We start from the raw sequence: 12395 nt of genomic DNA, 5'->3' as shown, positions 1-12395 counted from the left end.
AATGTCATGTAAATGAGTTTTTTTTTTATAACTAATCTACTTACTGGTAAAAACTAAACTTCAATTTTGGGTGGGAACTTTTTTTTTCATTTTTAATAAGAATGTGATACAGAAAATTATATAAACAAATCATTCCGAGGATGTTGTTGGGATTACATAAGAATGAATGAAAAATAATGTGGAGATTACCTCAGATGAGGTAGTACCTGACAGCTGTCATACCAGAAATTAGAAAGAAAAATAAACCGTTCAATTTTTATCCATCATACAATCATCCCTTTCGTTTAATCATCATATAATCGTCATCATCATGCAATAGCCAATCATCCATGCAATAATATCAAATGATCATTGATCATTGCATATCGTCACATAGATCATCCATCTTCAACCATCATGCAATTATACACTATGCATTTTCATCTATTGCATTGTTTGAAATTAATGAATAAAAAAAAAGGCTAGATTTTTCTTTGTGCAATGTTGTATCTTCCCGGATTTTTGTACGACTTTGTGGAGAAAGTTTTCCAACGAAAAAAAAAAAATCCGCATTTCATTTAGAAATTTGTATCGATCAGTTTTAGGTTTGTTAAAATATTACTTGCTCTATAGGTATATATATATACTTATATTAATGATGGGAAAATGCCAATACAGATGAAAAGAAATCAAAAAAGAAGAATCATATGATACTTTTTCTTTGGATATAAAAAAGAGAGGATGTTTTCATCTGATGATGAGTCAAATCAGATTTATCATTTCAAACATGAAGTTTCTGCAAGTAATGATGTTGGCATTGTCAAGTGTTGTCATGGCCATACCTCTGGAAAAGCGTGCAGCAAGCAAATCCAGCTCTTTCTATTATGGACATGATATTTCATCTCTTCCCATGTTGGAAAATAAAGGTCAAAAGTACTATCTTAATGGAGCCCAGGAAGCTTTCGACAAGATCTTGATTTCTGGCGGTGCCAATTTCGTTCGTTCAAGAATCTGGGTCAATCCATCTGATGGTGTGTATGGATTGGATTACAATCTCGCTTTAGCCAAGCGTATCAAAGCTGAGGGATTAGGCTTCTATCTTGATTTCCATTATTCAGGTACACCAAAAAAAAAAAAAAAAAAAGATCAATCCATGCTCACCTTTTTTTTCTGTTGGTGTCATTTTCCTGATCATCATCATCATCGTCCGATAAGATACTTGGGTAATTTTAAACGAAAATATTTAATCAACCATCTTCTCATATTCTTTCTTTCTTTCTTTCTTTCTTTTTTTTTTTTAATGCTGCCTAGGCGGATCCAAGCGCTCAAACTATTCCCAGCGGATGGCCAACCGATGTTTCCAATTTATCATGGGAGGTTTACAATTACACCAAAGCTACAGTTGAAGCCTTTGTTGCTGCAGGTGTACACATTGATATAGTTAGCATTGGGAATGAAATCAACAATGGTTTGTTGTGGTAATATTAATTAATTTATATTTCATTATAAAAATATACTATCACTGATTCTTTCTACCTTTAACTCTATTATTTATTATTAGGCCCACTGGTACAAGCTCTTCTTTTTCAAATATTGCTCAAATCTTACATTCTGCTGCTTGGGGTGTTAAAGATGGAGACTCATCAGACACACCTTATATTTTAGTGCATACAGCTAATGGTTGGGATGAGTCCACCCAGACATGGTTTTACTCCAGTTTATTGGCTGAAGGCAGTTTTCTTTTGACTGATTTTGATCTCATTGGGTTTTCATTTTATCCTTTCTATGGAACATCTGCTACTATTCAAAATCTAGTGACTACTGCAAACAAAATGATCAGTTTATATGGAAAAGATATTGTTGTATCCGAAACCGATTGGCCCAATTCTTGTTCAGGTGTGACCCTTAGTGATACTTCCATTCCTGTTAGTGCAGCTGGTCAATCCACTTGGGTTCAGGATGTTGTTACTGCTGTGAAGGGATTGAGTAGTGGCAAAGGCAAAGGTATAAAAAAAAAGAATTCATAGGATCTTTCATTTACTCTTTTTTTTTTTTATCATTCAAGGTGTCTTTTATTGGGAACCTGGATGGGTAGGCAATGCCGCTCTTGGTTCAAGTTGTTCCAGTGCAATTTTGACAGATAACTCTGGAAATGCATTATCATCTGTGAACATGTATTCCATTTATTGATTGTATTATCATCAAACATCTTAGTGGTTTTTACTCTACAATTAATAAAAATAGCTTTTTTTCTCCTGATTCCAAATAAAATATTTAGATTGGCCCTTTCCATTTTGATCCACATTAAGACAAAAAGAAAAATCGATCAATTTATCATTCACTGCAACCCACAGAGCCAATCTTCTATCCTAATAAACTGCTCTTCCATATGAATCGATAAAGTAAATTTTCACACAAATTTGATTCCCAATAGCTCAAAAGGAGTGTCATCTACTTTATTTCATACAAGATATGAAGGAAAAAACAAGATAAACTAAAAACTAAACTACTATCAGATGTCAAGGTCTTGGCGTTTCTCCATTGCAGACTTCGCTTCGGCGGCCAGGTTCAACACGGTACACTATAGCAGAAAAAGTGTCAAGATTAATATTTTTGATCAGCAAGCACTACTCTACCTTTCATACCTGGTACGAAAACAACGAATCAAGGGTAGTTTTGAATTCGATAAAATCTTTGGGAGATTTGGGTAACTTCAGTATTCCAATTTTTTTTTCCAAAGTAGACAAACGTAACACGAGAAATGGTATAATATCAGAAACAGACAGACAGACAAAACATAATTAAATATATATATGTGCTTATGAGAATATAATAGTTGTTTGATGAGACATTGTAAAAAGTAATGTTGACCGAAGATGACAGATAATTCTTTTTTTGATATAATAACGTATTTATATCTAAACTAAAAAAAAAAGAGAGACTAATAACTACTGTATCAAGGTTGTAATGAGAAGAATAAAACCTGATAAAAGAAGAAAGAGAAAAGAGGAGAAGAGAAAGTGATAAAACACAAAAGTGAAACAAAAAGGGGAAAAAGGTAAATACATAAAATAATAAAACTCAGCTAGCCGCATGATTTTTCGTACCTTTGACAACAATAAAAATGAATATTAAAAAGAGAGAAAAAAAAATAAAAGCAAAAGAAAGACGAAAAAAGGAGACTTGGGGAATTAAAATTTATGCTCACACATTAAAATTTTAAGATATATAAAATTCATTTTTTCTTTCATTCTTTCTTCCTATTTTTCTTTTTTTTTCTTTTTTTTTTTTTTTTTTCTCGTGAAGTCCTTTTTACTTTTTGCGTCATGTCAATTAAACAGAAACAAAAACCACTTAGTATTCGATACGGTATGATATCACCTCCTGATGAATTGTCTGTCCCAAAAGTTTATTCCTCGTTTGCTTCCTCTTCTTCTCTTTCTTCTATGAAAACTATTATCAATAATGATTATGCAGTCTGAAGATCAGGTATGATCTTTTTTAAAGTATATATTTAGACTAACTGTGTCTGATCTTTTTTTTTATTGGCTAGCTTTCTCTTGGATATCAATGAGATTTTGCACGAATATGAAACAGTTTCTGACCATTCGGATATCAACACCAATATCAACATCAATACAAACATCAATACCTTCTAACGATGATACTGATATTGATATGGTATTTGACGATGGAGCACTGAAATATACCTTTCCTGGAAATTACCACGTCATATCAATTCATTATTTTACTCGTAATCAACATGTTTTTGGGTCAAGATATAAAGTTGCAGCTTTCTGGTGATATTGGTTTAGTGTAGTCCCTTTTTGTTTTATTATTTTTTTGTAGTGTATTAGCAACTGTTTTTTTTTATTATATAATAAATCATTTTTATAATCTCCTCCCTGTATATTAGTTAGTTATTTAGTAATTATTCGTGGTAGTTCTTTATTTACTAGATTCTGGAATTACAAGCTGTATCCCGTATGTCAACTCAATGATGCATTCTGTATATACCAGATTTTATCTGGGATCCTGTAATTACAGGATATATCGTGTAGGTTAACTCAGGATTTATCCTGGATATTCAGGATTTCATCTGGGATCGTGGAAATACAGGATAGATACTGTAAATTTTCCAGGATTTTTACCGGATTTATCATGGATAAATCGTGTACGGGATTTTTACGGGATAAATCGTGTACTTCATCCTGTATTTGCAGGATTTTTACAGGATATTTCGTGTATAGCCTGTATTCACAGGATAAATCGTTTATTTACAGGATCATTTTTTCTAAAGTGGTTGAAGACGAGAAGAAAAAAGCGTGCCACATAACTCATCTTTTTTTTTTGTGCGTGTGTTTGTCGCACCAATACACCATCAACAGTGTGTTACACATTTCAAACGAGAAGGTTCCGAGCTGTTAATGCTCTTTGGGCGTTCCGTTTGTATATTGTATAAACACACCCTTATGTATATGAATACAGAAACAAGTGTAAAACAAACCATTATCATCATCATAATAATAATAATAATAATAATAAAAATAGGCAATACAAATATAATTTATTTTCAATACAATAACATTAACACTGACTAGAGAAATATATCTATCACTACCATCAAATCAATGTCTGGATTCGAGTCGTTAACTTGATCCCACATCACTTGTCGTTTCATTTCGCTATATACAGACTGTTTCGTAATATTTTCGGCCAAAGCATGCGTCACAATGTTTGAGTACAGTATCATCATTGAAGAAGGAAAGTGCGCACGCTTCTTGAATATCTTTAATAGAGATCCTAAAAACATCAATTACTGCAAAGGCCAATGACAAAGAAAGAAAGAAAAGAAAAAAAAAAGAGGAGAGTTTGACTTACCTAAATAACAAATGCAGAAGATATCATTCGCAAAAATGACACACAAATAGCTGTTCAACTTTTGACTTACTCTAGGGATTTGTCCAGCATGCCACCACCAAGCATCTTGTTCCAACATACGCTAACAGTAGTAACCCATATCGCGATAATATCGTTATATGAACTTTACCACCTCACTTGGGTCGCCTACATACTTCAGCATACTATCAAGTCCATGCAATGCAGACCTGTAGATTCCCTTGTCAGACTAAGATGATGGTGAAGCCCAGTTCGTTGTACCTATAGTTGAGTTTTTGCTCAGAATAAAATAAAAACAAGAGATTGGTTCGTATACAGTCGTTCAAAGTAATAAAATAATGTGCTTACCTTTACAGATGTTTTCCTACGTACCTTGGTCCAACATGCGCTAACAGTAGTAACCCATATCGCGATAATATCGTTATATGAACTTTACCACCTCACTTGGGTCGCCTACACACTTCAGCATACTATCAAGTCCATGCAATGCAGACCTGTAGATTCCCTTGTCAGACTAAAATGATGGTGAAGCCCAGTTCGTTGTACATATAGTTGAGTTTTTGTTCGAAATAAAATAAAAACAAGGGATTGGTTAGTATACAGTCGTCCAAAGTAATAAAATAATGTGCTTACCTCTAGGGATTTGTCCAGCATGCCACCACCAAGCATCTTGTTCCAACATACGCTAACAGTAGTAACCCATATCGCGATAATATCGTTATATGAACTTTACCACCTCACTTGGGTCGCCTACATACTTCAGCATACTATCAAGTCCATGCAATGCAGACCTGTAGATTCCCTTGTCAGACTAAGATGATGGTGAAGCCCAGTTCGTTGTACCTATAGTTGAGTTTTTGCTCAGAATAAAATAAAAACAAGAGATTGGTTCGTATACAGTCGTTCAAAGTAATAAAATAATGTGCTTACCTTTACAGATGTTTTCCTACGTACCTTGGTCCAACATGCGCTAACAGTAGTAACCCATATCGCGATAATATCGTTATATGAACTTTACCACCTCACTTGGGTCGCCTACACACTTCAGCATACTGTCAAGTCCACACAATACAAGACAAAAAAAAGAGAAAAAGAAAGACTAAAAAAAAAGCGACAGCAAAAAGCTAGATTGCGTCACATGTCGGCGAATAAAAATGTCAATTGCATTGGAGCGCCTTGGCGTCTTCAAATCTCAACTTTTTTTTATCTTTTTTTGATAACATATCAAATAATCATGGTCTATCTCGGACACAAAGGTAAATTCGTTTTATTTATATAAAGAAACGAAGTTTCATTGTTTTAGACTCTTATCATCCTTATTTTCCCCACAATTATTGTTAGAATTATGTGAGTTTGTTCGCAACATACCCACCCCATCATTCAATAGGTTTGTTGTGCAACATTTGGACGATATCCCATATTGGTCTCTGGATTCCTGCGATAAGGACGCTAGTGAATTGTATGCGATTTGGAAACGGCGATTTGCCCTTGAAATAAAAAACTGCAACAAAACTGGTCTTATATTGAGCAGGTAAGTTATTGTGTCTTGTCAACCAAGGATATTCATAGCTTTTTTTTTTTGATTTAGTCAACTGAAGTTCGATGTGACGAAATGGAAATTGATCAAGGCTTCGGTGGATGAATTGGTATGTCGTTAGTTATACTAGAGTTATAGTTTACTGGCGAACTTGACACTGATACATATATATATATATATATTTGGCTTCTTTGCAACACATAGGTACATACAAAAATGGTATTTCAAAAGGATGCAGTCAAAACCTTGGGTATAGCGTCATCTTCCGCAACGAACCTTCTCAGCAAGGCTTTAGAATGTGAGCAGCCTCCACAAGAATGCCACCAGGATAAACAAGAACACCAATCTCGCTCAGAAGACCAACCTCAAAAAGAAAACCAATCTCATTCAGAAGCTCCTCGTCTTGAACAAGAACACCATCACCAGCCGCAGGGAGAACGTCAGTCGCGCTCAGAAGATCAACCTCAAGAAGAACACCAAACTCATTCAGTAGGCCAACCTGCTCACTATGAACACAAATACCATCAAGATCGGTCATGTCACCACTTAACAGATTTGGATACAGTAGAACAATTTCTGCATGCCACTGCTTACAAGAAGGTAACATGATTATAAAAAAGGATGGGTTGTATTTATGCATATTCATCACTATATGCTCACGGTGCTTTTCGTTTTTTTTTTTTTTTTTTTTTTTTTTTTGTCAACCTATCAGCTATCAGGAGGTTGTTTGGACGATAAAGAAAAGCAAATACTGGCACAGATCGACAACAACACCACGCTTAAGAATATGCTGATGTCACTGGCCGCAAAAACAATTCAAAAAGAAGAACTAATCACCTTGGATGAAAGCCTTATCAAGTACGTTGATGTCTCATTTATATAAAAAATTGGATCATGGATCTACTTCTGACTTTTCTCGGTCACTCATTCTTTTTTTCTGCTTCTTTGTTTTTTGTTAGGTTATCGTTATCCAGCATCATCAATTTTATAAATCCATCCATCAAGACAACCATCATGGACCGGGTAGGACCGTCATTAAAATTGGAATTGGAAGATGCGAAGTTTGGCAATATTGCCGTACGTGGGTTAAGCGTGGAAGCCTCTGATATCTTTGACAAGGTCGTGGAATTGGGTGATGGGATGGAGAACACGGATACCATGCTCGCATACATACTGAATATGAAGGCCGCTCTTATTGGACAAGGTCAAAGACAGTCCCAGGTCTTCCAAATGCTGTCAGTGTTGGAACAAGTGTAAGTACCGGCAAAAGAAAAAAAAAACAGCATTATGCATTTGCTAACCGATATCCTTATTTTGCCATTCATCGACGGTCTCACACATCTTTTTTTTTTTCTCAGGATCGAAAATTTTGGTTTGTGGGAGAAAGATGATCATGAGTCTGAAATGACTTTTTATCGTCGATTTGCTACGTTACTGGATATTCTTTTCAAAGGGACACAAATTGAACTGGCAGAGTAAATAGATACATACATAAAATCAAGCCGTTAAAACATACACTCAAATCTTCATTCTCTTTTTTTTTTTTTTTTTTTTTGGTGGTAGTGGTGAAACGGGCTGCTCTTCCACAAGACCGGCGATTGAAATGAACAAAGCAGTTTTCCAAGCGATTGATTCGGGTGCGGCGTACTGTAGAAAGATTGACTTGCTGATCAAATTTGACGGTACCGAGCGTTTGGAATTGTGTTCGAACGAATGGAAGAAGTCGAATGTATCTGCAAACACCGTCCTCAAACAACAATGCAAGAATCTCCGTATCAATGCCACCATCCTATCTACTCTGATTAGCAAGTACGGTGACAAATTTGACAAGTTGATGGCAATGGATTGGATTGGTAAGAAAGACATCGATGCAAAATGTGGAGTATCATGCGGACTCACATTTTTTTTTTTTTTTATTTTTGATAGGACACATCGGATATCTCTATGTCTTGGAAAAACATGGTGATGTGTTTGTGTCGTCGCTGCTCGCTACAATGATGATTCCAAAGGAAGCCGCTCACCTTGCACAAATGAAACCTACACTTGACAATCTTTTTTTATTCAAGGTAAAAGATAGATATGATATGGATTGATTCAGTCGATAGTATTGACCTTTTTTTTGAGGGGGCTCTTGTAGAACTTTATGACCACCATGTGCTGTCAATTAAAAACAAGGATGTATGAATATGAAATGAACAGACGGCTTTTGGACATCACCCACATACAACCTATGGATGATACTTCTACACCTGTATCCCCATTTGTTTTTTTCACACCAAGGACTCCTCGTATCAAAAAACGAAAATTACAGAATTTGGAAGATGATGATTGAATGATGACCGTTTGGTGTTCCTTTTTTTATTGTATATATATATTGTTGTTTCTGTTCATATTTTATTTTTTATTTTTTTTAGCCAATAAAAGTTTTATTTTCATGTATAAGAGTAAAATAAACTATCATCATCATAATCATTGTATTTAATGGATGTAACCTTTATTTTCTTTATTAAATATAAGAACAAAATAAACTACTGTAGTAAACTAAAGCCAAAAGTACACTGATTTGATAGGCACAACACACCATACAGAAGATACACCGATGTCATTTTCTTTCCGTTCTGTCCACTAACCATAGAAGATCATCAAGTAGTACTTTCTACATTCATAAAAGCCATGTTAGCCTTTCTGTGAGATATCACGATGACGGTTCTTTTGTACACTTACCAATTAATCGCCTCCTCCTTGTCGTGCAATAGACTTTTCGCTTGTGAATCATCACGTTCCATTCATATCTTGCCCTAAATCTGCTGTAGATACTTTTTTTTGTTCCTCTTCCATTCCAGTTACATCAATATGATAACCAGGATATCTCCCATTCAAAAAAAAAATCTTCGTCCAATGTTGCCATTGATCATATCCTATCTTTTTTTTCTCCAAAAAAAAAAAATCAGTTTAAATATCATCCCGCGTTCCAATCGATCGAAATATGACATCGTACATACTTGTATTACCTTCAAAGATTTCGGTGGTCCCATTGGTACATTTCCTTGCAGAAGACTTCTTTCCCTTTTTTTTTTTTTTTCCAAAGTCGACACAAAGAATAGTAAACAAATATTCACTTTTTGATACCTTGAGCTTTTACGTGAGCCACTTGCTGCCCGACTGTTATCATAAATGAAAAAAAAAAAAAAAAAAAAAAAAAAAACTTCAAAATCAGTACAATCATTGACCCTTGGGATAAATGTCTTACCTTTGTGTGTCTTCTTTTTTTCTGGATTAGCTTTCTGTATTCTATTCTAGTGTACGTTTGTCGTTATTGTGATCGAAAATATAACACCATGAGAAAGCATGCTAGCAAACCACCATATGAATGGACTATTAAAAAACTATTGATATCATATTGCTGTCGCAGTTTCATCAAAGGGTAGATTTAAAAAATAAAAAAAAAGTGGAAAAGAGAAAGAAAAAGGGAAAAGGGCGTCGAGGAGAAATTCTTTCGTTTTAAATATTCAAGCGCTTGTCTTCACGCATAATCCAAAAATAGAAATTAAAGAAATACTAATCTAGCTTAGTTTATTAGAGCTACCCATTGACTATTATTTAACAAACTATATTCATCATCATCATACTTTTATTATTATCTATCCAATCAGACAACCAAGTCCTTGAACAAACATTAATTAATTAATAAGCGCGAAAGGTGTAATTCTTATTGATATGAAGTCGCGGAGACAATCTTTCATCATTCTCGTCAAATGAGCACAGTATCCAAACGTTCTTGTTCATGTTCCCTAGAAGCTGAATTATTGTGCGGTTAAACGTACCATCAAGATACTCATCACCAACATAAAAGGATGGAATTGTAACCAACTTGAAAGACTCATCAACACTTCCAAGGCCCAATTGCATGAGTATTCTGTCATATATTCTGGTATCATACAGTTTCTGCAGTAACGAGTTGGAAGGCGCATGCAGATGGTACCTTTTAGGCCGCAGGTGAAGACACGGACCTTGATAGTCTCTACTGTTGCTATTCAGTTGGTTGGGTTCGAAATGGATAGCGGAAGAGTCGTTAAAGTCAAAGTTGAACTCGAACGAAGTGCTGAAGGCCTTATAAGGAAAAATGGGAATCGTATCCGTAATGCAAAAGTTTGAAGCAAAGGTGGGTAACAGGGTATATGATTGCCTTGAGCAGAATTGAAGCAGATGAAGCTTGTCCTCCATATCTAGTATTTCATACAACTTCAATCTGACCGATGTCATATCCGATATGTTCCAACCAGAGATAGTGTCTTTAGATCTTTTGATCTTGCTGTATTTTGGTGATAAAGGTAGTATGGCATGGAACCTATCTTCGTTTCTGGTGGCTCGAGATCTCATCATCATGTCAAGAAACGGGCGCTTGACAGTATTACGTATGATTGTATCGTGGTAGATGGAAGCGAGTAAGGAGCACCAATGATGGTCGAAATAGGGATAGTTCTCTTTTGTAAGATTAAAATCTAACGTAAAAAAAGGCTCACCATTAAAATCATTGCCCTTATCGAGGTGAATGAACCAGTATTTCATTTTTCCTTCGTTCTTTTCTTTGGCAATGCTGTATTCACTGATCACCCACGCTCGATTTGCCCAATCCAGAAATAAATCTTGCAGGTAATGGATGGCATATATCACTTGACCTTGTCTACTATCCTCCAGTAGCTTTTGTGCGAATTGCTGATATTGGATTATCCGTTTTTGTGTATTTCGGTTGCAATCATCCTTGTCTTCAGGATCTCTTTTGGATAAATTGTTCAAGTGCTTGATATTTTTGGCTTCAGAATCCAATAGACTCTATCGAATGGTTGTCAATAAAATAAAATAAAAATAAACAACCCCTATGCAATCGCCGATTGTTTCACTCACCCACCCAAGCTGCATTCTCTCATTATATCCTTGCCGTGCGCCATCCGATGCACTATGCAGTTTGTTCCTCCAATCATTGTCAAGTCGACACAGCTCTTGGGTGTTTCCATGGATAAAATGGTAAAGATACCATCTATATTTCTGGATCTGTTTACGCATCCTTGCATTCAAGTCCCTGATCGCGATCAATGACCGCATGTGTAGATCAGGTACGGCAACAATATACGTCGCGTTCTTGTAAATATCCGTCATCCGGTAAATCGTAGCCTTTTTACGTCGATCGTTCCCTTGATCGACACAGATAGCATCCACCCATGCGTACTTGATGTCTTTCAAATCAGGTTCATTAAGTATACGCCAGCATAATCTAAAAAAATCGTTCAAATCAAAGGAGATAATGCGGGCACAATAATCATCTGTGACCGGCGTAACCTGCTCGTCAAGCTCTCCCCATCGATAGGACAAGGCAATAAAGTTTACTGCCTGCGCTCCTAACAGTTTTATTTTTTCACAGCAAACACGCTCTTCTTCCGCCGTTTTTTGGATATCTACTAGAATAATATCGAACGGACATCGATCATCTGCACTTTGGAAACATTTTTCTAATTGATACAACTATTAATATAATGCGGAGTGTGTCGTGCACATGTAGGCAACCAAGTTTTTTTTTTTTTTTTTTTTTTTTTTTTTTTTTTTTTTTTTTTTTTTTTTTTTTTTAGCAGTCTCTTCAAGAACAACCATTTGATTGTTTATCGTCAACATGGCTATCTTACCTTCGTCTTCATCACAAGAATAATAAATTGATGAATTGTCATCTCCAATGAGAGTCATCGTTGCATAGAAACACAGAGGTAGGTAAGAAGTATCGTTATGCCATTTTATTTGTTAATACGTAATTTATTTTAGGTTGTCTTACACTACCTTCATTTTGTAGTACAAAAATATCTGGGCTAAGCCCATCGTGTAAACCAGCAATAAGGATACTTCATGATAATATCAGAGTTTATTGCATGGTTTCATGAAGGGTGCGAAAGCAGATTTTTATTGATAAATAAAGAGGCTAAACTACAACTAA

The 12395-nt window shown here is 35.3% G+C and overlaps 5 protein-coding genes across 5 annotated transcripts; 2 read left to right on the top strand and 3 right to left on the bottom strand.

Moving 5' to 3' along the window:
* Nucleotides 1-766: 766 nt before the first annotated feature.
* BX664DRAFT_368186 (arabinogalactan endo-1,4-beta-galactosidase) lies at nt 767-2490 on the top strand (the record flags this gene model as incomplete). The annotated part of the gene is made up of 5 exons (XM_051548583.1): nt 767-1097; nt 1195-1202; nt 1291-1457; nt 1541-1983; nt 2045-2490. 5 exons carry the CDS (start codon nt 767-769, stop codon nt 2167-2169), a joined length of 1074 nt encoding a protein of 357 aa, XP_051404865.1. The 3' UTR covers nt 2170-2490.
* Nucleotides 2491-4521: 2031 nt separating this feature from the next.
* BX664DRAFT_320934 (uncharacterized protein) lies at nt 4522-5075 on the bottom strand. Its single transcript, XM_051543200.1, has one exon. The coding sequence runs from the start codon at nt 4790-4792 to the stop codon at nt 4577-4579; it is 216 nt and encodes a 71-aa protein (XP_051404864.1). The 5' UTR covers nt 4793-5075; the 3' UTR covers nt 4522-4576.
* Nucleotides 5076-7702: 2627 nt separating this feature from the next.
* BX664DRAFT_255503 (uncharacterized protein) lies at nt 7703-8508 on the top strand (the record flags this gene model as incomplete). Its single annotated transcript, XM_051540417.1, has 3 exons — nt 7703-7890; nt 7979-8268; nt 8342-8508. 3 exons carry the CDS (start codon nt 7703-7705, stop codon nt 8506-8508), a joined length of 645 nt encoding a protein of 214 aa, XP_051404863.1.
* Nucleotides 8509-9796: 1288 nt separating this feature from the next.
* Nucleotides 9797-10757, bottom strand: BX664DRAFT_320925 (uncharacterized protein). The gene has a single exon (XM_051543199.1). It carries the CDS (start codon nt 10676-10678, stop codon nt 10100-10102), a length of 579 nt encoding a protein of 192 aa, XP_051404862.1. The 5' UTR covers nt 10679-10757; the 3' UTR covers nt 9797-10099.
* Nucleotides 10758-11002: 245 nt separating this feature from the next.
* On the bottom strand, nt 11003-12322 carry BX664DRAFT_320921 (uncharacterized protein). Its single transcript, XM_051543198.1, has 3 exons — nt 12229-12322; nt 12094-12173; nt 11003-11922 (listed from the first exon to the last, which is right to left on the bottom strand). Exons 2-3 carry the CDS (start codon nt 12149-12151, stop codon nt 11249-11251), a joined length of 732 nt encoding a protein of 243 aa, XP_051404861.1. The 5' UTR covers nt 12152-12173; nt 12229-12322; the 3' UTR covers nt 11003-11248.
* Nucleotides 12323-12395: the final 73 nt, after the last annotated feature.

The sequence above is a fragment of the Halteromyces radiatus genome, assembly GCF_025201355.1.
Source record: "Halteromyces radiatus strain CBS 162.75 chromosome Unknown BX664scaffold_1, whole genome shotgun sequence".
Classification (NCBI taxonomy): domain Eukaryota; kingdom Fungi; phylum Mucoromycota; class Mucoromycetes; order Mucorales; family Cunninghamellaceae; genus Halteromyces; species Halteromyces radiatus.
Note: the sequence above shows the minus strand (reverse complement) of the source record. Positions and strands in the feature narration are given on the sequence as shown.

Excerpts from the sequence above, each read along its gene's own strand:
- BX664DRAFT_320934 (XM_051543200.1), bottom strand. The coding sequence starts at position 4,792 with ATGTTTTTAGGATCTCTATTAAAGATATTCAAGAAGCGTGCGCACTTT.
- BX664DRAFT_320925 (XM_051543199.1), bottom strand. The coding sequence starts at position 10,678 with ATGACATCGGTCAGATTGAAGTTGTATGAAATACTAGATATGGAGGAC.
- BX664DRAFT_320921 (XM_051543198.1), bottom strand. The coding sequence starts at position 12,151 with ATGACTCTCATTGGAGATGACAATTCATCAATTTATTATTCTTGTGAT. Across the intron at positions 11,923-12,093 it reads TTCTTGTGATGAAGACGAAG|AAAAATGTTTCCAAAGTGCA; the intron begins GTAAGATAGCCA and ends TGTATCAATTAG.